General features: G+C 44.8%; 4 protein-coding genes across 4 annotated transcripts; 1 reads left to right on the top strand and 3 right to left on the bottom strand.

Moving 5' to 3' along the window:
• Positions 1 to 1,328: 1,328 nt before the first annotated feature.
• LOC135388808 (large ribosomal subunit protein uL22) lies at positions 1,329 to 2,752 on the bottom strand. The gene is made up of 6 exons (XM_064618626.1): positions 2,683 to 2,752; positions 2,364 to 2,409; positions 2,248 to 2,288; positions 2,038 to 2,172; positions 1,703 to 1,840; positions 1,329 to 1,596 (listed from the first exon to the last, which is right to left on the bottom strand). The coding sequence occupies exons 2-6, from the start codon at positions 2,401 to 2,403 to the stop codon at positions 1,393 to 1,395; spliced, it is 558 nt and encodes a 185-aa protein (XP_064474696.1). The 5' UTR covers positions 2,404 to 2,409; positions 2,683 to 2,752; the 3' UTR covers positions 1,329 to 1,392.
• Positions 2,753 to 3,029: 277 nt separating this feature from the next.
• On the top strand, positions 3,030 to 4,689 carry LOC135388807 (lysM and putative peptidoglycan-binding domain-containing protein 3-like). The gene is made up of 2 exons (XM_064618625.1): positions 3,030 to 3,516; positions 3,656 to 4,689. The coding sequence occupies exons 1-2, from the start codon at positions 3,217 to 3,219 to the stop codon at positions 4,097 to 4,099; spliced, it is 744 nt and encodes a 247-aa protein (XP_064474695.1). The 5' UTR covers positions 3,030 to 3,216; the 3' UTR covers positions 4,100 to 4,689.
• Positions 4,632 to 15,329, bottom strand: LOC135388806 (acidic mammalian chitinase-like). Its single transcript, XM_064618624.1, has 8 exons — positions 15,137 to 15,329; positions 7,100 to 7,382; positions 6,551 to 6,662; positions 5,837 to 5,934; positions 5,551 to 5,680; positions 5,240 to 5,407; positions 5,023 to 5,142; positions 4,632 to 4,943 (listed from the first exon to the last, which is right to left on the bottom strand). Exons 1-8 carry the CDS (start codon positions 15,219 to 15,221, stop codon positions 4,815 to 4,817), a joined length of 1,125 nt encoding a protein of 374 aa, XP_064474694.1. The 5' UTR covers positions 15,222 to 15,329; the 3' UTR covers positions 4,632 to 4,814.
• A 4,035-nt stretch (positions 15,330 to 19,364) lies between these two features.
• Positions 19,365 to 22,225, bottom strand: LOC135387462 (uncharacterized). Its single transcript, XM_064616647.1, has 7 exons — positions 21,950 to 22,225; positions 21,809 to 21,889; positions 21,550 to 21,755; positions 21,314 to 21,481; positions 21,010 to 21,252; positions 20,785 to 20,953; positions 19,365 to 19,793 (listed from the first exon to the last, which is right to left on the bottom strand). Exons 1-7 carry the CDS (start codon positions 22,163 to 22,165, stop codon positions 19,491 to 19,493), a joined length of 1,386 nt encoding a protein of 461 aa, XP_064472717.1. The 5' UTR covers positions 22,166 to 22,225; the 3' UTR covers positions 19,365 to 19,490.
• Between the last annotated feature and the right edge of the window lie 2,543 nt (positions 22,226 to 24,768).

The following is a 24,768-nucleotide window of genomic DNA, read 5'->3' as shown; positions in this document are numbered from 1 at the left end:
TGCTGCAAATTAGCAGTAATGGGCAGGAGAAATTAACACGCAAGCTGTGTAGGGGACTTGTGGAGACCCTTACATTTTTTTTTTTTTTTTTTTGGGGGGGGGGTCTTTTTTAAACCAATGTTTTCTTTGAAGGGCGTCCCCCCCCCCCCCCCCCGGATGCATCACTGGGCAGCATGACCCAGGGATATCCCTGCAACCCCTTGAATTTTTTAGATTGCCCAATGCATACGCACATAAACATATGTGGCCATATGCATACTCCCCCCCCCCCCCCCCCCCCCGGGTCGATTCTGGCAAAATTACTAGCATGAGGTTGAGGCAGGTACAGAGTGCAAAAAAAAAAAAGGCTGGACACAAGAACATGCAATACAATATTGCATCACACTTTTCATCTAACACTTCAAGCCAAAGTTATTGTGGGAATTACTTGAGTTGTTTGTCAAACGTCATTCACATTATAGAGGATCAATCCCGAGATGAGGGACAAGGAGGGCCATACATACAACATTTTGAGACATTGTGTGTGTAGGTCCTTTGTCCAAGTTTCGCTATCTTGCATTTATCACTCGCTTGCTTCTTAACCATCCTTTTATTATAGTTTACGTGTCACAGGAAAGTTCAAACTGGTACCGGTAGCGTTTGATTGTTTTACCTTTTGTGTCATGACTAGCCGCAACTTCTGTCAAGTTACATCAGGATTTGACAAAGTTAAAAAAAGAAAAAGAAGAGCACAGTGCATGAACTCTACACACAAATCGACAAAAGCGAAATGGTGCTGGGTTTAGCTCGCAGTCTACACACAAATGATACACACTTCGGTTGTGGGATCATCTCATACTCAACTCACACAAATTTAACCAGTGTTTAATGACTGGCATTCTGCTTCAGCAAATTTAGTGTTAGTAGTGGAAATTTATTATGTCAAGTATAGTTTGGATTCATTTATAACTAGAGCCTGATGCTTTAGGGTTTAACCAGATTCTTCCCCGAATTGAAGGTTGCCTCTCGTCTGCAACCCATTTTTTACCCGGCAAATTGCCCTCACCGAGACGTCCGTGGGACTCCACACAACTTGTTTGGCAGCAAAAGCAGCTACACCACCATTGGTAGCAATCAAGTACAATTAGTTTGAATAACTGAGCCAGATTTCTTCCGGAATTAAGCATGCTGAAAGTTTTTCTACCTGAATTCGAATGTTTATTTACCCAATTTTTACCGCCCGATTTTAGAAAAAAATATTTCCCCCATACCTATAATCTATATCTATAACTTGTGTCAACCACATGATGTACCGATAACTAGAATGAAAGCAAAACATACACATGAACTGAACATGAGCCATTAAACCATTTAATGGCCACAGCATTATGATACAGTGTGGTGTGAGATGACTCAGTCGCGCTGCATCAGCTTCTGGCGAGCCATCTTCTTTTTTGACTGTTTCTTCTTGGGAGCATCTTCATCGGGAGTAGGGGCAGCAACCACCTGCTCCTTCTCACTCAGGATCACCTCAACGTGGCAGGGGCTGCTCATGTAGGGGTTGATGCGACCGTGGGCACGGTACGTTCGTCGGCGCATCTTGGGAGCACGGTTCACCTGAGAGGAAATGAATCATCACACTACCATTATAGGAATATGCAAAAATACATTGGAGAACTGTGAACCCTTGTCAACCCTCAAATTGAGGCTTGCTGTCGCATACCTGGATGTGGTCAATGACGAGACGGTCAACATCGAGGCCCTTGTAGTCAGCATTGCTCTCGGCATTCCTCAGCAGCTGCCACAGGAATTCAGCACTCTTCTCGGGCCAGCGGCCTTGAGTGCAGCCCCATGCCTTAGCCTAGTACGACATCGATGAGAAGAATTTGAAGACATTTCATCCATCTAGCTTTTAGAGTTAAGGTTCTCTCTGCAGTCGAATAAGGTAAGAATGTGGGCAGGTTGGTAGATCACACTTTTTAAAACCTGCGATGCGTTGTTCTTTTACGTTTTAAAGGTTTGAGGAAGTACAAGTACATCTTTGCATGCATCACTTACCTGCGCTTTGCGACCAACACCACCATTGAATCGTCGGAAGGGCACTATCTCCTTCTTTGCAATAACGTTCTTTAAATACCGCTGGGCACGGCGAAGTGACATGCGCTTAATTGCCTGGGCTGTCTCCCTTGTGTTCTGCAAACACACATTACACTCTTATTTTGGGCCACTCGCACTAACAGCACTTTTGCAATGTAGCATCTTACGCACCTTGAAGTGGACCCTTAGGTTAGATCCACGGGCCTTACAAGCTGAAAATTGTCAAAGGCGATTGGCGTGTGAACATGTTATCAGTAGAACAGTAAGGACAACAGAGTGAAACGTACATTTCGTGGCATTATCTGGCTCTACAGAGTACCGACCCATGACAACCTGCGAACGGATAGTGAGGAACGTAAGAACCACAAAATCTCATTTTCTTAGATTGTACAGATGACGTGCGTTACATCTGTCTTGAGCGTTTGTAAAATACTGTCATAATGTCAGCTCGGAAAGCCGCTTTTCTCACGTCGCGGAACCGTAATTAATTAGGCAAGAAATACAGCATATCCCAGTGTAATCCAGATGGAAATTTATCCGGACTCAGACACAGCAAGGTAAATCGTACAATGAAATGCAAAATTGTTATAGCAAATTGCAATTTACCTTAAGATTTGTCGCGATTCGGTAAACATACACCAAGGCCTTTCGGCTCTTGCTAGAAAAGGGCGGAAGTTGCTTCAAACAAATGTGTCGTCACGTCCGTACGTGGTGGCCAGAATAGAGGATGCTGCAACGCTAAGCCTGGACGCGTGCTCTTTCCTCTTGCGGAAACGTGCGAAGCGAGTAATTTGAACCATTTGGCTGAATATAATTCGGCTGAAGCTTTTTTTTTTTAATATTCCTTTGTAGCCTGGTTTGGAGCATAATACCGAAGTGGTTTATTTATCTACCGTAAGGCACTCGCTACACGGCAACAGCTGGCTAGAGCCAAGGGGCCAAGGCACAAGTCGTAGATTTAGCCAAGTCAGCGACATGCTTAGTCGAGCCGACGTAATCCACCATATGTCGGAGATCTACGTGTTTCCATTCCTAGCATTTGCTGTTTGTGGGTGATAGTGGAGACTTGGAAGTTTGGACTCACCATGTAACATCGACGCCTATGACTATATATGATGTTGCGACATTCGGAGCAACACGATGGTATCATTTCCAAAGTCATGGTCTCTGTCACGACACGGTCGTTACCCACATCCGTACGCTCGTGGACAAGTTAACGGCAGACCGGACAGTGACGAACACTTGACATTCGTATTTTCGGATGGAGAGGATGCTACACTGCAGGAACTTAACGATGCCACAGAACTTCGCCAGCGCAGCAGCGATAGGGCAGGACGCGATCACGCCGGAAAGAAAGATAAGCCACAGGTGCCTTATAGCGACCATAAAATTACCGAAGGTGACACACTCCAAGGTCTGGCATTGCGATATGGATGCACGGTAAGGTTCGCACACATGTGTTCTCATGACGTTTTCTTCTTTGGATGTTCGCACCTGCTCGAAACCTCCTCCGTTGATACTCTTTCGCGAATTCCTTCGCACCTTGATTTAATTTTGTTATTTCTTTCTCCCCGCACAGGTCGGAAGATTAAAGCAGTTTAACAATCTGCTCGGTGATCAAGATTTCTTTGCTCGGACTTCCATCAAAGTACCTACGAGAGTCTTTGTCCAGACTGCCAAACTCGTTGATCCCTGTCCAGATGAGAAGGTGACAGATGGTGACATTCAGAGCGACAGTGGAGCTTCTCCACCAGACAGAGCGATCCGTTACTGGAATAAGCTTGAACGGCAGGTGGAGGAGGTGATCCAGAAAGGAAATGAACTTCAAGAGACCCGTCGTGCCTCAGAGGAAGTGCCACAAAGGACTCATCCTGCTCAGAAGCACAGTTGGAGTGGCGTTGACTGTGGTATTGGATGGTGCGGAATAATCATCACCCTCGTCGTTATAGGAATACTTGTGCCTACACTCTATGCGTTGTACATACTCTACTACGAAGATAGGACTCATGATGCTGTTCTGTGAAGGTGGTAAGGAATGTCTACATTGCCTTGTGCCTCGTACGACTTTATAACAAATGATAAGCAATGTAAATTTGAACTTTGCCAACTGGTAGTGTTTTAAAGACTGGAAGGGTTCCGTTGCGCTTATCCACTGTTACAATTGAGGTGGAATATTTCCAGTTGCATTTGTAAGTGTCGCAAAAAGCGTCAGCGGCACAGTACCTTCTTTTACTTAGCGTAGGTTGCCATCGTTCGTAACATCCGTTACGTGTGCACGTGCATATTGATTTACGTAATTTATTCAGTATTTTTAGACGCTTTTTTTTATACAAATTGAACATGCGGAATGTTCAACAGCCAGGGTATCGTATACTAAAGCAACAACAAGCATTGATAAACAAGTGTGGTTATGCGGCAGCTGTTTTAAAGGGACTGTCTCGACTTTTCCTTGGACATCTGGCACTTCACAGCTGCTGACCTTGCCTGCAGCTTTGCTTAAGCTTTTATATGTTGCGGTGTGTAGCTGATGAACGGTTTGCACACCTCTTCAGTGATATGTAGTGGAACATTTTATTTTAAACAAATAAAATTATGGGTTTGTACATGACAAAATGATTCTGATCAAAATTACTCGCACGACTTGTGTGATGGTGATGCTTTGCAGTGTGGCAGTAATCAAAAAGGTGATTGTAAGCTTTCGTGGTTTGCGAAGTTTCTGCCGTGCAGGTAATGATGAATTACGTAAGCATCTTGGCAATCATATTATGCAGTGGAAATTTTCCTTGGTTGCATGAACCAGTTGTGTCATCATTGCAAAGGTCAAAAGTCATGACACCAGCAAACTGCCGTGCTTTGACCCAGATGACCTGAAAGAAAAACAACTTTTAGGTCTACAAAAACAACACTTGGAAATGCTCAAAGCAGAAGTACTTTTGTGTGACTTACTTTTGAACGAATACTCGCAAAAGTGTCATAGGCAACCCAAGTGGTGTCCTTGTAAGCGTACGGAACTTGGCTCTCATCATCAAATACTGATGTGCTTTTGTTCCGGAGAAAGTCACAAACCTGCATAAGCGCACGATTTATACACTAAATGTTTCTGCAGAAAGTATGTTACGTTAAAATTATAATGGTAATGCAGGAGCAGCATCTCAAGTTATACCCATGGATAGCCCACGCTTCCGCCACCAGGTCCAATCCCTGAAACGGGAGCGTCAAATCCATGGTCGGCGGGATCGAGCAGCGTAAATGTCCGTGCGTATGTCGGAATGCCGACCATTATCTTGTTACGAGGCATCCCGCTCGACGCCCAATATTCCGCAGACCATGCCTGTAACCCAGAAAGTAACAGCTGTTATTTTTTGTGGGTGTGCAGTGGTGCCGAAGTTCCTGTTTTGAAGTGTAGAAATGTATTGCGAGCCAGGGGTGTTGAGATAAATGCATTTCGGGGAGGTTACGACGCAATAAACTCACCGTATTCAAAGTAGAGAAATACCCCTGCTCTACTTTACGATGGAAAAGTGGACTGTTGTGTCCCGTAAATGGCAGATATGGCTGATACACATGGTAGTCATACGACATCAGGTTGATAAAATTGACGTACCTGAAAAGCGATTAATTGAAGGGTGAAATTGCTAGCTTGAACATGGCCGCGCATGCTTAGTGAGGAATTAGTTTTGCAGCATTCGTTGGCGATATATTTCTAATAAATTTGCGCACCACTGTTGTTGGTGAACCAAGACGCAAAGCTAGGACGTACATTGCCAGACCAGGAACGTCGTAGGCTGTGTCAATTATGGTTTCTGTGGAAGCCACAGCAACTGAAAGTAGAAGGTGGTTGAGAACCTTTCTGGCTTCCTGAAAAAGACGTGATTACGAGAGGTTACAAGATCTATTCCGTTGTGTCCCTAGTGCGTCAGCGATAGACACACACTTGTGCACAAGTGATGACTTGTGACCACTGCCACAACTGCTCAATATTATATTTATGTGAAACGATGCTTCACTGCCATCTCAGCACAAGCCACGAGCATGTATATAGTATATATGTGAGAAATTTAGTTTGTTGTGATGCCTTTACATGTTGATCATGCAATTCGAGACTAGCAAGAAAATATGTTGATTTTAGGGCACGTAGCCACGTCATAATAGGTGCATGACTACATAATTGTGAATTCATTGCAGCAGAATATGTGGACTGCTTGTACGATATCGGGTCACAATAGCAGAAGTCAGATGTAGGATAATTCAGGTGTAACTTCTTGAAGATTAGCACTCCAGGAGAGTGCATGTTGTCTTCTGTGTCCATGTCGTCTGTCCTGGCACTTTTCACCTGAGATCCTGTTCATTGGTTATACTAGTGTTTGATCGTACTTTTCTGAAAGCTGCAGCTTTGTCATGTTGTTTGCCATGTCTGGTTGTGGTTTTATTATGAATCACGCTATGCATGCTCGTTATAATAAGGTCTCCTTACCTTTAACAGCAGGACCAGGTTTTCTCTCTCTGATTTAGCTGGAAACTCCCAGTCAATGTCGAGGCCATCGAAGTTATAGTTTCGAAGCAGATGGGCAGCAGATGAGAGGAAACTGACAGTGGAAGGTGTAACCAGACTATGAACTATCGACACCCTTTGAATGTAGGACACTTTTTTCATAGTAGCATAGCCATAGCTATCCTCCTAGACTGAAAGGTCAATGTTGGCTCAAAAAGTATTGCGGAGAACAAGCCACGCTGTGCTTTTAATGTAATTCTTGGCATGGCCTAATAATAAATTAGTTTGAAAGCTTATACGCACACAAAATCATTGTGTTTTTCAAGCTATACATATTATTCTTTTCCTCTTTTAGATTTACTACAAGCATTCTGCTGGTGAACTTAGTTGGAAGTAACATCGTGTAAAAGATGTAAAATGCTTAGGTGTTTGGCACAACCTGGTAAGGCTTTCAAAGCATCCCTGACCAGTGTGTCTCAAACATAGTCAGTAAGCACTTGTTGCACCGTTAGTGGAAAGATGAATGCTCACGTATGTCTGCTTTCAGAACTGTTGGCCATCCTGCTAAAAGGGCTGCCATAACCTCCGCCCCCAACAGATAGCATCACTTTGAGATCGGGATTGATGTTCTTGAGCCCAGTGAGTTTGACGTATTTGCTGACGTCATCCGGGTGCGTCGGGATGAGCGTGTTGTTCTTCCCAACGTCCGCAAAGCCGAAGATTATGTGAGTGCACAGCATCGGATCCAGATCCGTCGGGGATGGGGAAGGTGATCCGGGAGCGTAGTAGCACACTCTGCTGAGGGAATGTGGGCCTTATAGAGGAGCAGAGAACGGTAAAAGTTAAAAAGGCTGTGACCATACCTGTAAAGTAATAAATTACAAGTCATTGAATTACTGTAATTAATTACTTCCTGAATTACATTAGGTTTTATGTAATTATAACTATAATTGAATTACTTTTACAAGTAACACGTAACGCATTTTGAATTACTTTCGGAATTGCTTTGAACGCTATATCTGGGAAGACCCAATGTTTAAAGTTTGGGTCAGTTCCACACCGTTTTTTTTTTTTTTTCCACAGTGATTACCCAAAGACTCGATTCAGATGGGTACATTTTTCGGTACAGATTTGTTTACATTTGAATGTGGAAGGAGAAAAACTCTTGCGCCTTGGGAAAAGGAGTACGAATTGTGGGTATCGACCCGCACTTCAGAGTCGTTAGACTGCTTGAAAGATCTTCCTTGTGTGCTCAAGGTGTTCATGAAGTACAATGTTGGGCTGCCCAGCAGTGCACCAGTGGAGCGTCTGTTTTCGGTTGTATATATATAATTGGGTGTTTACGTCGCGAGACAACTAAGATCATGAGCGACGCCACAGCGGTCGGTCTGTGGATTGCTTTTGCCCACCTGAGGGTTCTTTAACGTGCGATGAAAGCTCATCACACGGCACCCCGTATTTAACGTCCCTCGCGGAAGACGGCGTGTCTAAGCAACTTGTACCCTGCCACCAAGTTGCGGGCGTCCTCGGCCGGGTTCGAACCCGCGATCTCGGGATCAGAAGGCGAACACGCTACCGACTGAGCCACCGAGGCCGGTTGTTTTCGGTTGGTGGTCTTGTTATGACAAGGAGACGTGGCAGCCTTACAGACAAGAACTTTGAGAATACCTTACTCTTGAAAGCCAATGGACGTTACAAGCTGCACTCATGATCCGCACTTTGTTCACATACCCGAAGAAAGAAAGCCTTTTGACTGTGATGTTCGGTGTTTCTTTAACATGGCAAGAGACTTGTCCTTGTGTAAGATTTCTCTAACTTGTTTTTCTACCACAAGCACAACTACCATCATCTTTCAGAACATGTGCAATAAATGTGTACATCAAATCTTGCAGTTAGCACGTCGTTTGCCCGTTGCAGTCAGCTTTGTGAATGTAATTCAGTGTAATGCAATTACTTTTTTTAGTAATTGTAAGCGTAATTGAATTACAATAGAAAATGAGTAATTGTAACTGTAATTTAATTTTTTGTGAACATGTAATTGCAATCATAATTCAATTACTTTGGAAAAGTAATTTTTACAGGTCTGGCTTGTGACATATGCTGCCATCAACTTATACTGGACAGTACAACCTCTCTAGGTATGGCACACATGGCAGGTGTCCCCGCCAATTGGGCAGCCGCGAGAAAGGTCAGGGTGAGCCAGTAGGCGACATCAGATCTTTGTGCCGAAGGTTTTGTTCAAGGGAGTTTGACTCAAGTGGTAACTGTTATTTTTCATTGTGCCTAATGAATGAATTATATAACACTAATTAGCTAATTTTTGAATAATTGGTTGATGATTGACCGAGGTTGGACAGCTTTTTTATTCCTTTTCTTTTAGTGAAATGGTGTGTGCTTAATGCACTAATGGTAGATGCCGCTACCTTGGTAGCCAAAAAAAAAAAAAAAAAGGAGGGATTCATTTGTTGCGTCGTTCGGAATTGGAAAGTGAAAGAAGTCGCAGTGTACGCCTTCCCTCTTCTTCTCAGTGGGGGGGCGGATAGGGTGACCAATCACCGCGGGATATCTTCCGCGGAGACCAATGGGAGGGCGTCTCGGATTGCCGCGCCTCATGAGAACGAGATCAGGGGGAAAGCGCATATCGGAGGTGTCCATCGCGTCACGCACAACGCGACCGAATCCGAGGAACCTCGTTCCTTTTGTATTGTTGTCAAGCTGTAGCGATGTCTTTCACTTTGCGAGGAGAGATTTTTCTACCCTTTAAGGGGCCCTTGAAAAACAGAGCCCGGGAACAACAAATATATGCCACGTGACATCACGCCCGCGGGCTTTCTTCTCAAAAAGGAAACCCACGAGCGTCATGTCACGTGCTGGTTAACATGAAAGAACTGATGTTCTAAGGCTGGAACAAACATAGAAGGGACAAATACATACAAAGCCTCAGTGAGTGAGAGAGAGTGGCTGGTTTGTCCCTTCAGATGACGCACCCTGGAAGTCGCTGAGAAGGCGTGTTAGCTTAGCTTGGTAGAGCCCTAGATCAGCAATCCAGAAGATGTGGGTTCGAGTCCTACAGCTGGCTAACCTTTTCAGTGACTTTCAACTTTCAACGTGGTGGTTGTCACAGGCTTTTAAAAAATTTTAATCACGGGCGTTCTTTTTAGGCAAAAAGAAGAAGAGAAACACACCGCAGAGCATGCCTTGTTGGAAGTTGAAGGTTAGGCGGGTGCTTTAGGCCTTTTCCACACAAAAATACACGACTGCTAGAAACATTCAGTTGGTTTTCATTCGCACTGGGCGCTAAGCCCTGGTTCATGCCAGTTGATAACCTCTCTGTAAGTGCTCAAGCAAAGGGAGGTTCGACGGTTCAACCCTCCACCCCGATCTAGTACGTAGTGCATTTGGGAAGGAGAAATCCTCCTCCCCCATGTAAAGTTTTCATAGAACTCGCTCCCAAAATATGTTTCTGCAGCGGAAGTTTCACCGCCTCTTTAATGCAGCTTGGTTCGACTGACAAAATCCCGCCGAACGTAGAATACCTCTACGTGTGGATTGGTGCATTGTTTATTTGTTGACATGCATGATGGACGAATGGGAAATATCAGTCGGATGGAGCTGCAGTTGGATCTCTCAATCCCTAATGACATCTGTCAGTATGAACATTTGTATTGCGACTATCGCGTAGCGGTTGCAAAAATTGTGATTTTTTTTATATTTAATACAGGAATAGATAAAATCTATCGTTTTCCCCACTGCACTTTGAGGGTATCCCCGAATAGTTGTGGCTGATGGCTATTGAGTCGCCAGGATTCTCTGGATGTTACATAAAGCGACGTAGCGTTCACAATAACCGAATGATGGCGACGACGTATGCGGAATCCATGATCATTTCCAATTTGTTTATTTATTGTTAGAAACCCGAAGACCAGAAGGCATTACATGGGTGAAGAAAATACAAAGGAAAATTATTACAACAATCACAACAAATATAACAATCACTGAATAATCACTGTGGCTGGGAGGCCATAGAGACAGTGTAGACAAGCGTCCAAATTGAAAATACAAAATAAGATGATTATGTGCGCTACTGCCGATTTGAAGGATGAATGATCATGGATTCCTTCGGACAATGAATTCCAAAGTTTGATGGGGCGCGGGTAGAAGGAGTGAAGGAATGCGTTGGTGTGACAGAAAACTGGTTCTAAATAAATCTAAAATTTATGTAAATAAATTTTCAGAAAAGGCAGTGTATCGCATTCGGGTGTTCTCCGTTGTTTTGGTTTTGTGCGCTGCTGGTACGACGCGAGCACGCACGTACGCTGAAACCGTTCTTGTAAAAGTACTACGTAAAGGCTCGCAAAATAACTCGTAAAACCGTATGCATCGAGACTCATGTATGAACCAAAGTACAACGTTGTACTGTTGGGGACACGGTTAGCTAAAATCGCCTGTCAGTATATACTTCGCCGTCCCATATATTACCTCTGTTGCGCTTGAAAGTGTTGTGCCAATATTGTAGTTGAAGGTGGACCATGTGCTGCACCTGTTTATTACTCGAAAGAAATAGTCTTGCAATACCTGGAGATTTGAAATGAGAAAAACCACGGAGTGCTGATTTTAGACAACAGTGTCCCCTACAGTACGTGGATGATTGCGTTCTTCTTTGGGCATTACCTTGCACGCTAATGCTTCTACCTTCTCCACGTTTTGCGCAGACCTCTTAGAACTCCAAAGTTTGAAGAAGTGGCCTTTCCTAGAGTCACTAAATAGCTATTTAGCGGCTCTAGAAGACTCTAGAAGTGACTCTAGAAGTAGACTCACGAAGCTATTTAGTGACTCTAGCCTTCCCCTAACGTCCCTAAGCGTGAGAGAACTGGTGTTCTGAGGCTGGAACAACATAGAAGGGACAAATACATACAAAGCCTCGTCGTCCCTAAGCGTGTTCTTGATTTTAATCCGTCCTTCACGCACGATGCAGTCGTCAAAATGCAGGTGCAGACGAGGGTTTGCGCGGTGCGTGACACGTATCTCACCTGGCTAGTGTCATGTGTGTTCACGTGAATATTTTTTTTTCTTTTTGTGGAAGTTGTAGAGAGATAGAGACCAGAGAGAAAAGATGATAAATAAACAACAGTACGATCTTGAGAGAACTGATGTTCTGAGGCTGGAACAATCATAGAAAGGACAAATACCTATATACGTACAAAGCCTCAAATTGCCTAAGAAATTCACGATGAAAGATGGAAATCACTGAAAAGGTTAGGTAGGCTGTAGGTCTCGAACCCACATCTTCTGGATTACCGGTCCAGGGCTCTACCAATTGAGCTAAGCTAACACACCTCCCCAGCGACTTCCAATGGCGCGTCATCTGAAACGACACATCAACCACTCTTCTCTCACTCATCCCCCTTTCACTCTTACATTTTTCTCACTCATACACACAATCATACGACGGGATCGACGCAACGGGCAACTGTTGAAGATGAGGGGGTAGCCAGTTCGACTTCGTCGTAACTCACATCCCCTCCCCCTTTTTTTTCTTTTTTTTTCTTCTTTCTGAAATCTGGTGGTGATGTGATAAAGAAAAAAAAAAAGGATTTCAGGAAAAAGATCCAAAGGGAAAAAAGATCAATAGAGAAAGAAGACCCACTAGCGGATCTTCTTTCTCTATGGATCTTTTTGCCGCATGGATCTTCTTTCTCGCTTGGATCGTCTTTCCTTATGAATGTTTCTTCCGTATGGATCTTTATTCCCTCTGTCACGTGAACACGTTGAAACTTCTTTGTGTTGTACAGTTGCAGTTCGCATTGCGACATGGCTCATTGCGTACATGCTTGTACCAGTCCTAAGAAGTAATGTAGTACATATCCACGGCATGCTGGAAGCTGGGGACAAATGCAACCGACTGGGATTCGACGGGCGGATTCCCACAAGTTCTGTGGTCACGGTTCCCTGATCCTGCGGTCTTCGTGGAAATATCGGGTTAAACGTAATACAAACTGGCAGCAGGATACGATGGGCCGCTGATTAAGCATTCTTTTCGATCCGATATACACATTCACGCGCTTCCTCACTTGGATTCCCTTTCCCTATTGACCTTTTTGCCGCGTGGATCTTCTTTCCCTATGGATTTTTCTTCCGCATGGATCTTCTTTCTCGTTTGGATCTTTTTTCCCTCTGGATCTTTTTTCCATCTGTCACGTGACCCCGTTGGATGTTCTTTCCCGATGGATCTTTTTTCCCGTTGGATCTTTCTTCCACAAGCGTCACCACCAACCAACAATGCATGCGTTACCAGCGGCATGGCCGGACGGGTTAAGGCGTCCCCGCTCGCTGATGGTAGCCAAGGTCGTGCTGAAGACTGGGAGGTAGTGGGTTCGAATCCTACCACCCGCTGTGCTGTGTGAGGTTTTCCCTGGGTTTTCCCGCAGACTTTCCAGACGAATGTCGGCACAGTTCCCCCTGAAGTCGGCCCCGGACACATGCTAATCCCCTGTCCCCCCACTCCTTCCTGCTGTCCTCTCTCCATCTGTCCATAGCCACAGTTGCTTCGCGGCGCTAACACGGAATAAAGAAAAAAAATCTCCAACTGAAGACTGGAGGATGGCCCACTACGCGGCGCAATAAAGTCAAGCGCGAATCTTCCGCTGCGAGCGAAGATTGGATTGAATTGGATTGGATTGGAAAAAGAAAAATATGGAGAGGTTAGTCCCGACCCAGTCAGAACTGGCTACTCTAAAACGCGTTTGTGGGTGAAAAAAAAAAAGAGCTAGAAAAAAGAGAACAAACAAACAAAAACAGGAAAGGGGTAGAGTGGGTGTAGCAGGATAAAGGAAAACGGGGGAAAGGAACGTTAGGCACCGAGATACACTTACTGCACAATGTCAGATACCGCGCGAACACAGTATCACAGAAGTTGTCACTAGAGTGTCAAGCATGTTCGAAGCGGTAAGCGAAGAAATCAGTCGGCATTTGCCCTGCGCTGTTGTGTAGCACACTTCGAGAGCGGAAGGAGCAAATGCGTGCATGTATACGGCATCTCGATCGCTTTTCCATGTTACGTCGAATAAGTGATTTTTTTTTTTGGCAGATGCATAAGACTACGCAGTGTGACGAAGGGCTTGGAACGCAAGCAGCACAATGTACTGAAAGTTGAGTGCAATAGGGGTGGACGGGTCGAAGGCCTTGAACAGACTTGTGAAACTAAAGAACACTGATAAAACACACACCGGCCACCCCTATTGCACTCGACTTTCAGTACGTTAATTGTGCTGCTTGGGAACAATGGATCAAAGATAACACGTGCTGTGTCAACTCGGAGCTCTTGCGGAATATGTTGTTGTCGAGCACGTGGAATGCACGATGAAATTTCGTCAGCTAAGAATCTTATCTTACGAACTTAGTCACAGAATCATGTGAGGCTCGGACGGTGCGAAATCAGTCACAAAGATCAGTCTCATATTTACTAGGAAGGATGTTCGTTACGTCATATGTACTCTCCACTGAATCCGTGTCCCGAGGTCTATTCATAATAAAAATTGTACTCCACTTTGAGGGTAAAGTTGATCTGAATAATTGGAAGAGCGGGTTTACACGTAAGGTGGGCCCGCCCGCATCTGTGTGGACTTGAATGTTAAATAGCATTTACGTCTGAAAATAGGCGTTGTGCACGTTTTTCAAATTCAAGCGCTATTGTTTTCGTCATAATCGCGGTTAGAGGAAGAAATCTCGAGCCAAGCGAGGTGTCAACAGCCAGATGTGTGCAGCACGGTCTTCCTCCCTAAACAAACAAACAACACTCCAGAACACATTGCCAACCAGCCAGTTTATCGCACGATCTTAATACGTCGTCCATTTGTGCTTCCAACTGTTGAATAGCAACGTTATAGGTTTTTTAACCAATAATGCCTTTACTATGTAGTAGGGAAAGCTAACGAGTTTGCAATAATTCATGGTGGAAAATCGCGAAAGGGGAACAATGAACAGGTATCACCAAGAAGAAGGACGCAGCGCACTACTAGCATCTAAAACTTTAGGCTGTGTTACCGTCGTTTACTCCACATTAAAAAAAAAAAAATTTTTTTGACAGTCCGCATCGTTTCTGAACTCCGTTTCTGTCTCCGAAAAATTGTGGAAAACAAATGATCTTTCGTGCTTGTCGTACACGTGCATGAAAAACGAGCGCGAAAAACCGCGTGCTTGAAAGACGACGTATGTTTGCTTATTGTCGTTCCCGCAAAGAAGTACACGGAGAGTACGCGCATACTTTCACGTACATAATTTAATTATTCGACTGGTTAGTTAAAACATCAAATACATTAAACAAAAACATTAAATAAAGCAGCTAATTACATTCGAGATATTAAACATGCAGTTTGGAAAACGCAAGAAGCGCGTGTGTTTGTTTCGAAGACGCTTCGTATTCATCGATCGCACCGGAACCACGTGATGCGACGTTTAAGGAACTACATTTTCAGCAGCGGAGGTATGACCCCGCGAAAAGCAATCGAGCACCTCACATTCCCACTATTGCCATTTTCCCGCTTGCGTGTTCAGAGGGAAGGCACCCACCTGAATCATTATTGGTCACCGAATACACTCTTCTTGCTGCAAACGTGCATACACAAACCAAATACGCCACCACAGCTGCCTTCATTCTTTCCCTCCTGGAGTGATATCCGACGATCGCTCGAGTGCTTTCAAACACCTATGGAACGTGAGATAATATAGCACAACCTCTCTGGGCGGGTCGTCCCACGCGCGGACAATGAACGGGATCCTAGAAGAGTGGGGTAACTGACGTCTAGTTGGGGAGCCCCGCCTTAGAAAAAGAGGGAGAAAAGAAATGTTTGGAGGGAGCGGTGCCAGTTTCGGTTTCGGTTTTTCGTGCGTGAGGAGGAGACTTATCAAAAACAGTGACGTCATGTTTCTGTTTGGATAGCCTCTCCACTCATGTTATATTTCAAAGATGCCATCCAGTGGGTTATCCAGAATCAGAAAGCATGGGGTGTTTTGTTTTGTTGTTATCCAGAAAGCTTTTTTTTTTGTTTCTGTAATTACATCAAACAGCCGACCATTACCGACAAGCTGAAATAGTCAATCTGCCCCCTGGAGGGGATGCAATGACAAAAAGTTAAGGGGGTTGTCGTCAAACATTTGGGCGGTCGAAGGGGGTCTGTAAGAACTACTGATGCCGTCCGCGCTGAGTTATTTGTTTATAATATCCCCAAAGTTTCCTCGTTTCCTTCCAAGGTTTCACACTATAGGCCTCCAAAGAAAAACAAAAAAAGAAAAATACATATGACATATGGCCTACACACACAACAACACACAGCAACACAACAATGCAATACAAGGAAGATGGCCGAAAAAATGCCGTGTACAAGCGATGTCAGAAACTAATGAGGAAATTACAAATTCCTACTTACTGATGTTCAGGCAAAGAAGTGAATTGGCGAAAGCGTTCGCCACAGTTCATTGATGTGCAACGCGAAAGTTCCTGTCTTACATAGTGTGGAGGTCACAAAAACGCCTTTATTTTGTTAAATTGGGATAGGAGACGATCAGGACGTCAACGCGACGTCTAGTATGCGTAATTTATGGCACGTTTATAAGACGTACCGATTTTCCGTTTATAATACTTCTTCACCGTCTCTATTGGAGACGTGTCTTAAACGAAAACCTCCTGTAAACGTATTCCATTCACATTTTCAATACGTACCAATTTTCCATTTAGAATACGTCTTTGGCATCGCTGTTAAAGACGCATCCTAGAGAAAAACCTCCTGTAAACGTTGTCGATTTTCGTTTGCAAGACGCATCGTTTTCTCTGTTTATAATACGTCTCCGCCGTCTTTCTTAAAGACGTACGTGTGCTAAATAAGAAACTCCCGTAGACGTCGCCCGTTTACGTTTGCGAGACGCATAAATTTTCTGTTTATAATACGTCTTTGGCATCTCTGTTAAAGACGTAGCCTATAAACAAACTCATGTAAACGTTGTCGATTTTCGTTTGCAAGGCGCATCGCTTTTCTCTGTTTATAATACGTCTCCGCAGTCTTTGTTAAAGACGTGTGCTAAATAGAAACCTCCCATAGACGTCGCCCGTTTACGTTTGCGAGACGCATAAATTTTCTGTTTATAATACGTCTTTGGCATCTCTGTTAAAGACGTAGCCTATAAACAAACTCATGTAAACGTTGTCGATTTTCGTTTGCAAGGCGCATCGCTTTTCTCTGTTTATAATACGTCTCCGCAGTCTTTGTTAAAGACGTGTGCTAAATAGAAACCTCCCATAGACGTCGCCCGTTTACGTTTGCGAGACGCATAAATTTTCTGTTTATAATACGTCTTTGGCATCTCTGTTAAAGACGTAGCCTATAAACAAATTCATGTAAACGTTGTCGATTTTCGTTTGCAAGGCGCATCGCTTTTCTCTGTTTATAATACGTCTCCGCAGTCTTTGTTAAAGACGTGTGCTAAATAGAAACCTCCCATAGACGTCGCCCGTTTACGTTTGCGAGACGCATAAAATTTTCTGTTTACAATACGTCTTTGGCATCTCTGTTAAAGACGTATCCTGAAGAAAAACCTCCTGTAAACGCTGTCGATTTTCGTTTCGTCGATTTCGCGCAAGACGCATCGATTTCTTCGTTTATAATTAGTCTCCGCCGTCTTTGTTAAAGACGTGCGCTAAATAAGAATCTCCTGTAGACGTCGCCCGTTTACGTTTGCGAGACGCATAAATTTTCTATTTATAATATGTCTTTATCGTCTTTGTTGTACACGTCTCCTCCTATAAACGTACCTCCTGTAAACGTATTCAATTAACATTTGCAAGATGTACAAATTTTCCGCTTATAATATGTCTTCGGTATCTCTGTTAAAGACGTATGTTAAAGAAAAACCTCCTGTAAACGTCGTCCATTTAAGTTTGCAAGACGCACAATTTTTTTTCGATAATACGTCTTCACAGCCTGTGTTTAAAACGTATGTTAAAGAAAACCTCCTGTAAACGTCGTCCGTTTAAGTTTGCAAGAGGCACAAATCTTCCTTTGATAATACGTCTTCACAGTCTGTGTATAAGACGTATGCTAAAGAAAAACTTCCTGTAAACGTCGTTCATTTGCGATTGCAGATGTGCAGTTTTTCTCTTTCATAATACGTTTTCGTCATCGCTCTGTCATCGTCCACCCCCCCCCCCCCCATGACAGACCCTTAAATCCTCCCCTGAAGGAAGACGACCTGTAAACACTTGCCGTTTCCGCTTGCGAGGCGTACCCATTTTCTGTTTGTGTAAATCATCTTCGCTTTGTTTGAAGACGTATGCTGATGAGGAAGGACGCGCTGGAAATGTATTTATACTTTTGTCTCGACGTGGAACTAAAGTCTTCCAGAGCATTCGTCGAAGTGTTGCGCCACATTCTGTGACGTTGTTCGGTTTTCAGCATGTATGCCTTTTTATTGCCCTTCGCGTAACAGAACATAGCGTTGTATTGCTTTTTATCACAATTAACACACGGATGAATTTAGAACCTCAGCCTCGCACGATCATGACAACTATGCCGCGTGCCAAGCCCCAAGCCGAGCCGATCCCATTCAGACTATGCCGGTGCCATAGGAACTCTCGTAGTAACTATATCTGCGAAGGGGGGCGTCTGAACATGTGAGCCGCTATGATCGATCGATACGGTAGCCCTAGCACGTTACGAACGGTGTCTCCCACGAGTTCCGTGAGCCCTTTTTTCATGTCGCAGCACATGCGATACTCGATCCCCACGGAATCCAAGCACACAGACGATGGCAAACAAGACACACACACTTCGCACACGGCATGGCACGCGGAGCTCAGCGGAAGCGGAAGCGACTTGCATTGGATACCATTGCGCCGAACGCGCCTGGTCTTCACACGTGGAAAGGCTGTGGCCGAATCCGGCCGAATCCACAATATCTATCATAGCGCCTCCCGGACTTTGACGTTGGGAGAGGGTCTTGCCTCCGTACAACTCCTTTGCTCTCCCCCAGCTTTTCTTCTAGCCTGTCTACTTATGATTTCTATGGCCGGTGCCTTCCCTTCCCTTCCCCCTCGCTCCATCTCTGCACCTCCGCCTTAGACGTTCCCTCTCCCACGTTCGTCATTTTGAATCTGGCGGAAGATTTGTGCCTGATGGCGGTTGTAAGTGACCTGATTTTTTAGGGTATGTTTTATCAGCGAGACGGCTTAAACTGCGCTCAACGTTTGGTATGTATACCACACTACAATTGAATGAAGTAGGGACGAAGTAACTCGAATTCGTTTTCCTAGGTAGTGTGGGAGAACGTTTCTTTGTAATGTAGCTCTGTGACAGTTCTGAAAGTTGACGTGAACTACTTCTTAGAGGCGTCTTCTTCCTGTACATATCTCCTGGCCACTATATCTTGTGCAGTGTAGCCGATTGCTTCATACTTTTGTGAGCAAGGTGCAAAGCTGAGTCTTTTTGTGTACTAATTGCCCGATTTGTATCCACCATTTGTACTTGACATGAAGGCGTCGTCAGGCTGACATATGCTATTTCTTCGTCCAATAGAAAGAAAGAAGCGTCAGCCGGCAACAAAAATGCAAAACACCTTAATCGAGAAGTATCCCTTCTACTTGGAATCCAACCCGACCCTGAACGTGGAGCTTGTCCTTCTGGAACGATCAGTGTGCATTTCGAAGATCACGAAAGCTGCGATGTGGGAGTCAATGAACTTGTGATGTGTGAAATTCACAGCCTAAGTATGGATGTTTTACATATATACAGACAATAGCTCGCCATGCTACACTTCCATCCACCACCCATCTATAGTAGAACAGAGATTTCGTGTTTTTACATTGACAACAGTATGAAAGCGGTGCTGTGGACAATGAAAACGCACGGTGTTGGAGGTACACGACGTTGAGGTGCTAATAGTGTACGAAGGCAATGGCAATGAAAATAGCCTTGACTGGTTCAATGACGAAGCAGGTGAGCAAAGCGGAGAAGGACAAGGTTAGCAGCCAGCTGATGCTGGCCTGGGTGCCGTACTGATAGCCGTTGATGGCGACCACTGCAGTGAAGACAGCACTGCAGGCTCCCACAACCGCCCAGGGAACAAATCTGTACTCCAAGGACGGGTAACAGTAGCTGAGGCGTAAGCCGTTCGCGTGGGCATTGAAGACCACGTCGTCAACCAGGGCTCCAAAAGTGGCGCTGTGGCCAGTCGGTATCTGAGATGAAACAGAAATTACGTAAATAAACGTGAAATCGCGTCCAGGAAAGCCTCGCTATAGCGAAGGCAACAGGAGCGGAGGGAAATTCGATCAGTTCGGTAAAAGCGGAAGCGCTACAAAAACATTGACAGCAACATCGGAAGCGCGCGGAAACATAGCGCGAGTGTTCAAGCAAGGAAGCAAAACTTTTCCTTGGCGCTTTGGCAGCCTTCTAATTTAGGTGCAAAAAGAAGAATAAAAAAACGTAAGCTGGGTTCGCTATAGAGGCTCCGTGCTACTCACCCTTCGCTGTAAGACCAGTCTGCTGGAAGTAAAATTCGACAAATCCGAATCTGGAACCAGATTGGTGCCAGACTGGCCTATTTCGGAAGGGACCTAGTTAAACGTCGAATAAAGCGACAACTCGAAAGAAAACGAAAAATGGTTTCATCATAACGAAGGTTTACCGTGGCTTACGAGGTGTTCCGATGTTCCCATGGGAAATCGCCGAGCAACCATGTCAATCTCGATCGGCTCAAACTATCTATATCAACTGTTGGCAGAGGAGATAACTGAACAGTAGGAAACCTTAAAGTAAGCGGGGTTCAAAGACAGCCTTGTGCTGGGGGAAACGGTGTCCTGAAATGGACAGGGTACTTTGGGTACTAGTACATTTCGTATTTGTTAGGAGCAGAATGAACGGAGTAAATGACTGGTGAAGTAAAATATTGGTGCTATCTTTGGGCACCCAGCATGACGCGTTTAAATTCAGCAACTTTACGCGGTCATCCTCCCATCCTCCTCTTCGTGCGGTTATGGACGGACATATATGACTGCCGACACTGGTGGGATACATTCTAAGCTTTGTAAAGCCTCCAATCTATTTTTAGGTATGCTTGGTATAGTAAATTCAACCTCCAACGAAAAGAAACATGTTTGTTTTAGTTTGTTGCGTTCGATGGATACTGTGCAGCAGTATCGAAAGAGTACAGACTGCCCAGTTAGTCACCTGTATATCCCTGTTCCTGCAGTATTGATATGCGGGTGGCATAGGCTCGGGTTCTTTGGCTGTCGAACTGCTAGTATCACCACTGCTTGACGTCTCCCGATGACCATGGCCTTGACAGAGCTCAGCTGGCTTTACCCATTCATCGCGACCAGCATCCTGGTAGAATACCCTGCAGGGCAGCCTCTAGCTCACGTCCTAGAGAGCTCGTGTAGGTTGTATACTTACTCAAACAGCGCAGAAATGATCAGGGTCCAGACAAAGAGCGTACCGCTGAGGCAGCACACATAACTGAAGACGTAGAGAAAGTCGAATTCCTTGCCTTCATGGTAGTAACCGTGCAGGAGCATTGCCGCGAACATGCTCCAAAGGACCAGGAAAAGCACCGCAGTGAGTCGCTGATCGCGCGTGAAACGACTGCCGTATGGGAACCTGAAGATGCTGAACGGAAGGTGATACAGCCGCAGAGCCCTGAGCATCGCATATACAAGAAGCATGAAGAGTTGCACCGGAACGATTTCCCAAATTCTACCTGACAACTCGTTCCCTTCGGAGCCTCTTTAGGACGCGAGGAGCCCTTAGATTGTCCAAAGGGGAGATGCTGTGCCGGCATAGTTTGCTGAACGGGATCAAGTAGTCATCTAGGAACACGTAATGCTTCTTGTGCGTCATGTCCCATAAATCCACGCGGCTGAGCCTCCTGGTCAGTGTTAAAAAAAACTGCAAAGGTAAATTACGGGGCGGACACTGCAGGATCGGGTATGTTACCAGTCAGGATGTTGCCCTTGAGGGACAGCATCGAAGATCAGCTCTTCGATGGTTCCGAGGTCAGCTCCTGAGGTAATGCAGAAGCCATTTCTACAAGCAGTGCCAAGAAGGTAGTTTTTCGAACGGCCTAACTTGAGAATACACAAATTAGATGTTGCCAGCTCGCCTTTGATGGTCACGGACACCGTTGAGGTTGTCCCCGAGTTCTGAAATAACACTGTATCGTCGACACAGTTGAACAGCTGATTTGTACACTTACGCGTCTATGTGATGTCTGAACGATAAGAGCGTACGTGTATTCGTCCGTGGGCATGTTCTCTTCTGCGTAAATTCTGGCACCCTGCCAAAGCGGAACGGTAAATACCATACGGATAACACATGCTAAGTCGGATAAATTTACCTTGTATTCGTCGTCCTTGCTCTTTCTGTAACACCACTTCATCATGAGTACGTAAATGATCCAGGTGGACACAAGACAGGCGTAAATCACGTACGGACCCCACTTGGTGTCACTTGCAACTCGCTCAACAGGTCGAGCGCTTGTCACCAAGTTCAAGTAAATGTGGTCTATTTCTACGGGCGCTTGTTCCGAAGTGACAACTAACGGATCTGCCATTGCGCGAGAAAGAACATCCGTGGTATCGTAAAAGAAAGCTCAGGGGCACGAACAGGTACCCTCACGTCTTCGTCTTCAGCGAACGTATGGCAGTTACCAACCCTGATCATGGAGTTCGGTCATGTTGCCCGTCCCAGAGTATACCATGGGGGTAAAAATAGGGAATGCATTTATTTGCGATCAGATATTGGAATGACTATTGCACGCAACGTGGCATTATTTCCAGGCAAATATTATTATTGGGTACCCAAAAGCGACCCCAAGGCATAATCAGTCCAGGTGAATGATTATTCGATGACCAGAAATTGTGCTGCTTCCTCAATATGCGTTGCTTGTAAATTTAGTTTCAATCAATTCTCACTCAGAGGTCCTGATGATTCTCTAGGATGTGTCGCCAATAACTTGTTGGTATAAGGAACGAAGAAGGCTGGGGGTGGGCGACTCACTTTAGTGAAAATATGTTTTGAGGAGAGCAGCATTTCAAATTCGTACCACATATCCTGTTCCTGACTCGCTTATACAAGAACCTTGAAGAAATTCCTCAGTTGGTGTCCCAAACGCTCCTCGTTCGTAGGGCGCTGCCAACATCTACCCAGAGGAATTCAGCTCTGAGGAATTTGCTCAACGTTCGTGTACACATCGTACTCGCTCGAATACTTCCAAAATACGCGCCCAGATACTCCCAAGGACATCGATTCACTGCAACTTTAGTTTAATGACGGTGATGGGGGAGTTTCATATCCAGAGGCGATCATCGTGAAAACTCCATGCATTCTGACCAAAAGGTTTCCGCGTGGTTACGCCAGGACAATAATACAGAAGCACTGCGCCTCGGCCTATATCTAGCCTCGGCCAGTCGCAACTGATAAGCAGATAACCAATAAATTGGCGCGCCCCAACGTGCTCTTCCGCGTTGTTCCCTCATATGCCAATAGCGTCCGTCTGTGGTTTGTTTGTCTGAGAGGTTCCATTTGAACCTACGTATGCGCACATTAGGCTCCGTATAAAGAACTACAGGCGTGGCGTGAAAACGGCATGTTGTATTTGAGGGTACTTAATAATTACTTCAAGTATACATTATTCCACTACTTTATGGTTTACTTAACGAATTTTGACCCGGCATAACTTTTTACTCTATTTAAAGTACGAGAGTACTTTGCTTGAGCTATAGTCTTCCTGGTAGTTTGCCCATCACTGCTCTAGAGACGAAGTCGGTGTTCTGCAGCCACTGGGCTTTAAGAATCGCTAGACACTTTGCGGAGACTCACTATAAGAGCCTTTAAGATTCGTCGCCTGGTTGAATTCAAGGTGAATCACAACGTATATTACTCTTAGCACGGTGACCGACGGATGCAGTATAGTCCTAAGTCACTCAATATGCGCAATCAAGCAAGGTTTAACATGTGGAAGCGTTTTCGCTAAGGTATAATAAGCGCAAAGCAGACTCCATACGGTTGGCATATGCTTGGATGTCATGCCAAGAAGGCAGTGAGCAAATGTTAGACAAGGATCTCATCACAAGTTCTATGGCGCACCCTATATAGGTTCAAAATGGATCGGATCCACGCTACAATTTATAACAATCTGGAATGACATACATATTTTAAAAATGCAGTGAGCTCCACATTTGAGTGCTGCACCACAGGAAAAATAATTTGAAAGGTTCCCGTCAACGGGGTCGAAGCCTTCATGAAATATAACGTGGGCCTACCCAGCAACGGAGCATCCGTTTCCACTTGGTCGTATATTCGTGTCCAGAAGCCATGCAGGTATAACGAATGAGAACTTATTCCCTCACTACACGAAGAAATTTTCTTAGTGTTTGGCATAACTTAATAAAGGCCCTATTTCAGTGTCTCATATTCTAATGTTTCTGCTAAGTATAATAAGCAGATTTCCCCAGCAATTCCAAAACCGTATACAATTCTAAGCATTGCGCTCACAACCACTAGTTACTTTCCTATCTTTCATCTAGTCCACTAGTAGTTTGTCCTCTCAAGTTATACAGCAAAAATATGTAATTAAGTGTAACTCAATTACTGTAGTGTAATTGAGTTACAATTCTTTTGCTTGTTTGCCTTCTGATCCCGAGATCGCGGGTTCGAACCCGGCCGAGGACGCCAGCAACGTGGTGGCAGGGTACAAGTTGCTTAGGCACGCAGTCTTCCGCGAGGGACGTTAAATACGGGGTGCAGTGTGATGAGCACGTTAAAAGAACCCTCAGGTGGGCAAAAGCGATCAAAGGACCGACCGCTGTGGCGTCGCCAATGATCTCGCGACGTAAACCTCCAATTATTCCTTTGCTTCCCTGTGGTCCTATTACATTTATAATCGTGCAGTTTATAATCGTGCGTGCTATCGTGCAGGGGTGAAAAAACGCGAGTGTGTCCAGCAACATCATCCCCGAAGGTAGATTTCAGCCTCTTCACAACAGCTGCTAGCAAACTTACAACGTTGAGTGAAGGGCGGAGACGTCAATACTATGGCGCTTTCGTGTACACGTCCTGTAGTGTGGTCGATTTAGAAAACGGAAATATTTTATTGAACGCCTCCAAAACAGCAAACTGTGGAAAACTTTTCCAAGCTAAACACTTTCCCTTAAG

The sequence above is a fragment of the Ornithodoros turicata genome, chromosome 3 (genome assembly GCF_037126465.1).
Source record: "Ornithodoros turicata isolate Travis chromosome 3, ASM3712646v1, whole genome shotgun sequence".
NCBI lineage: Eukaryota > Metazoa > Arthropoda > Arachnida > Ixodida > Argasidae > Ornithodoros > Ornithodoros turicata.
Note: the sequence above shows the minus strand (reverse complement) of the source record. Positions and strands in the feature narration are given on the sequence as shown.

Bases quoted from the DNA above. Each gene is read 5' to 3' on its own strand.
- LOC135388807 (XM_064618625.1), top strand. From the start codon at position 3,217: ATGGTATCATTTCCAAAGTCATGGTCTCTGTCACGACACGGTCGTTAC. The intron at 3,517-3,655 runs GTAAGGTTCGCA...CTCCCCGCACAG, and splicing joins CATTGCGATATGGATGCACG to GTCGGAAGATTAAAGCAGTT.
- LOC135387462 (XM_064616647.1), bottom strand. From the start codon at position 22,165: ATGGCAGATCCGTTAGTTGTCACTTCGGAACAAGCGCCCGTAGAAATA. The intron at 21,756-21,808 runs GTAAGTGTACAA...GTGTTATTTCAG, and splicing joins TTCAGACATCACATAGACGC to AACTCGGGGACAACCTCAAC. The intron at 21,253-21,313 runs GTAGAATTTGGG...TGCGATGCTCAG, and splicing joins CGAAGGGAACGAGTTGTCAG to GGCTCTGCGGCTGTATCACC.
- LOC135388808 (XM_064618626.1), bottom strand. From the start codon at position 2,403: ATGGGTCGGTACTCTGTAGAGCCAGATAATGCCACGAAAT. The intron at 2,289-2,363 runs GTACGTTTCACT...GACAATTTTCAG, and splicing joins GCCAGATAATGCCACGAAAT to CTTGTAAGGCCCGTGGATCT. The intron at 1,841-2,037 runs GTAAGTGATGCA...ATGTCGTACTAG, and splicing joins GTGTTGGTCGCAAAGCGCAG to GCTAAGGCATGGGGCTGCAC.
- LOC135388806 (XM_064618624.1), bottom strand. From the start codon at position 15,221: ATGAAGGCAGCTGTGGTGGCGTATTTGGTTTGTGTATGCACGTTTGCA. The intron at 7,383-15,136 runs GTGGGTGCCTTC...CTCCTCTATAAG, and splicing joins GGTGACCAATAATGATTCAG to GCCCACATTCCCTCAGCAGA. The intron at 5,935-6,550 runs GTAAGGAGACCT...CGTCTTTTTCAG, and splicing joins ACCTGGTCCTGCTGTTAAAG to GAAGCCAGAAAGGTTCTCAA.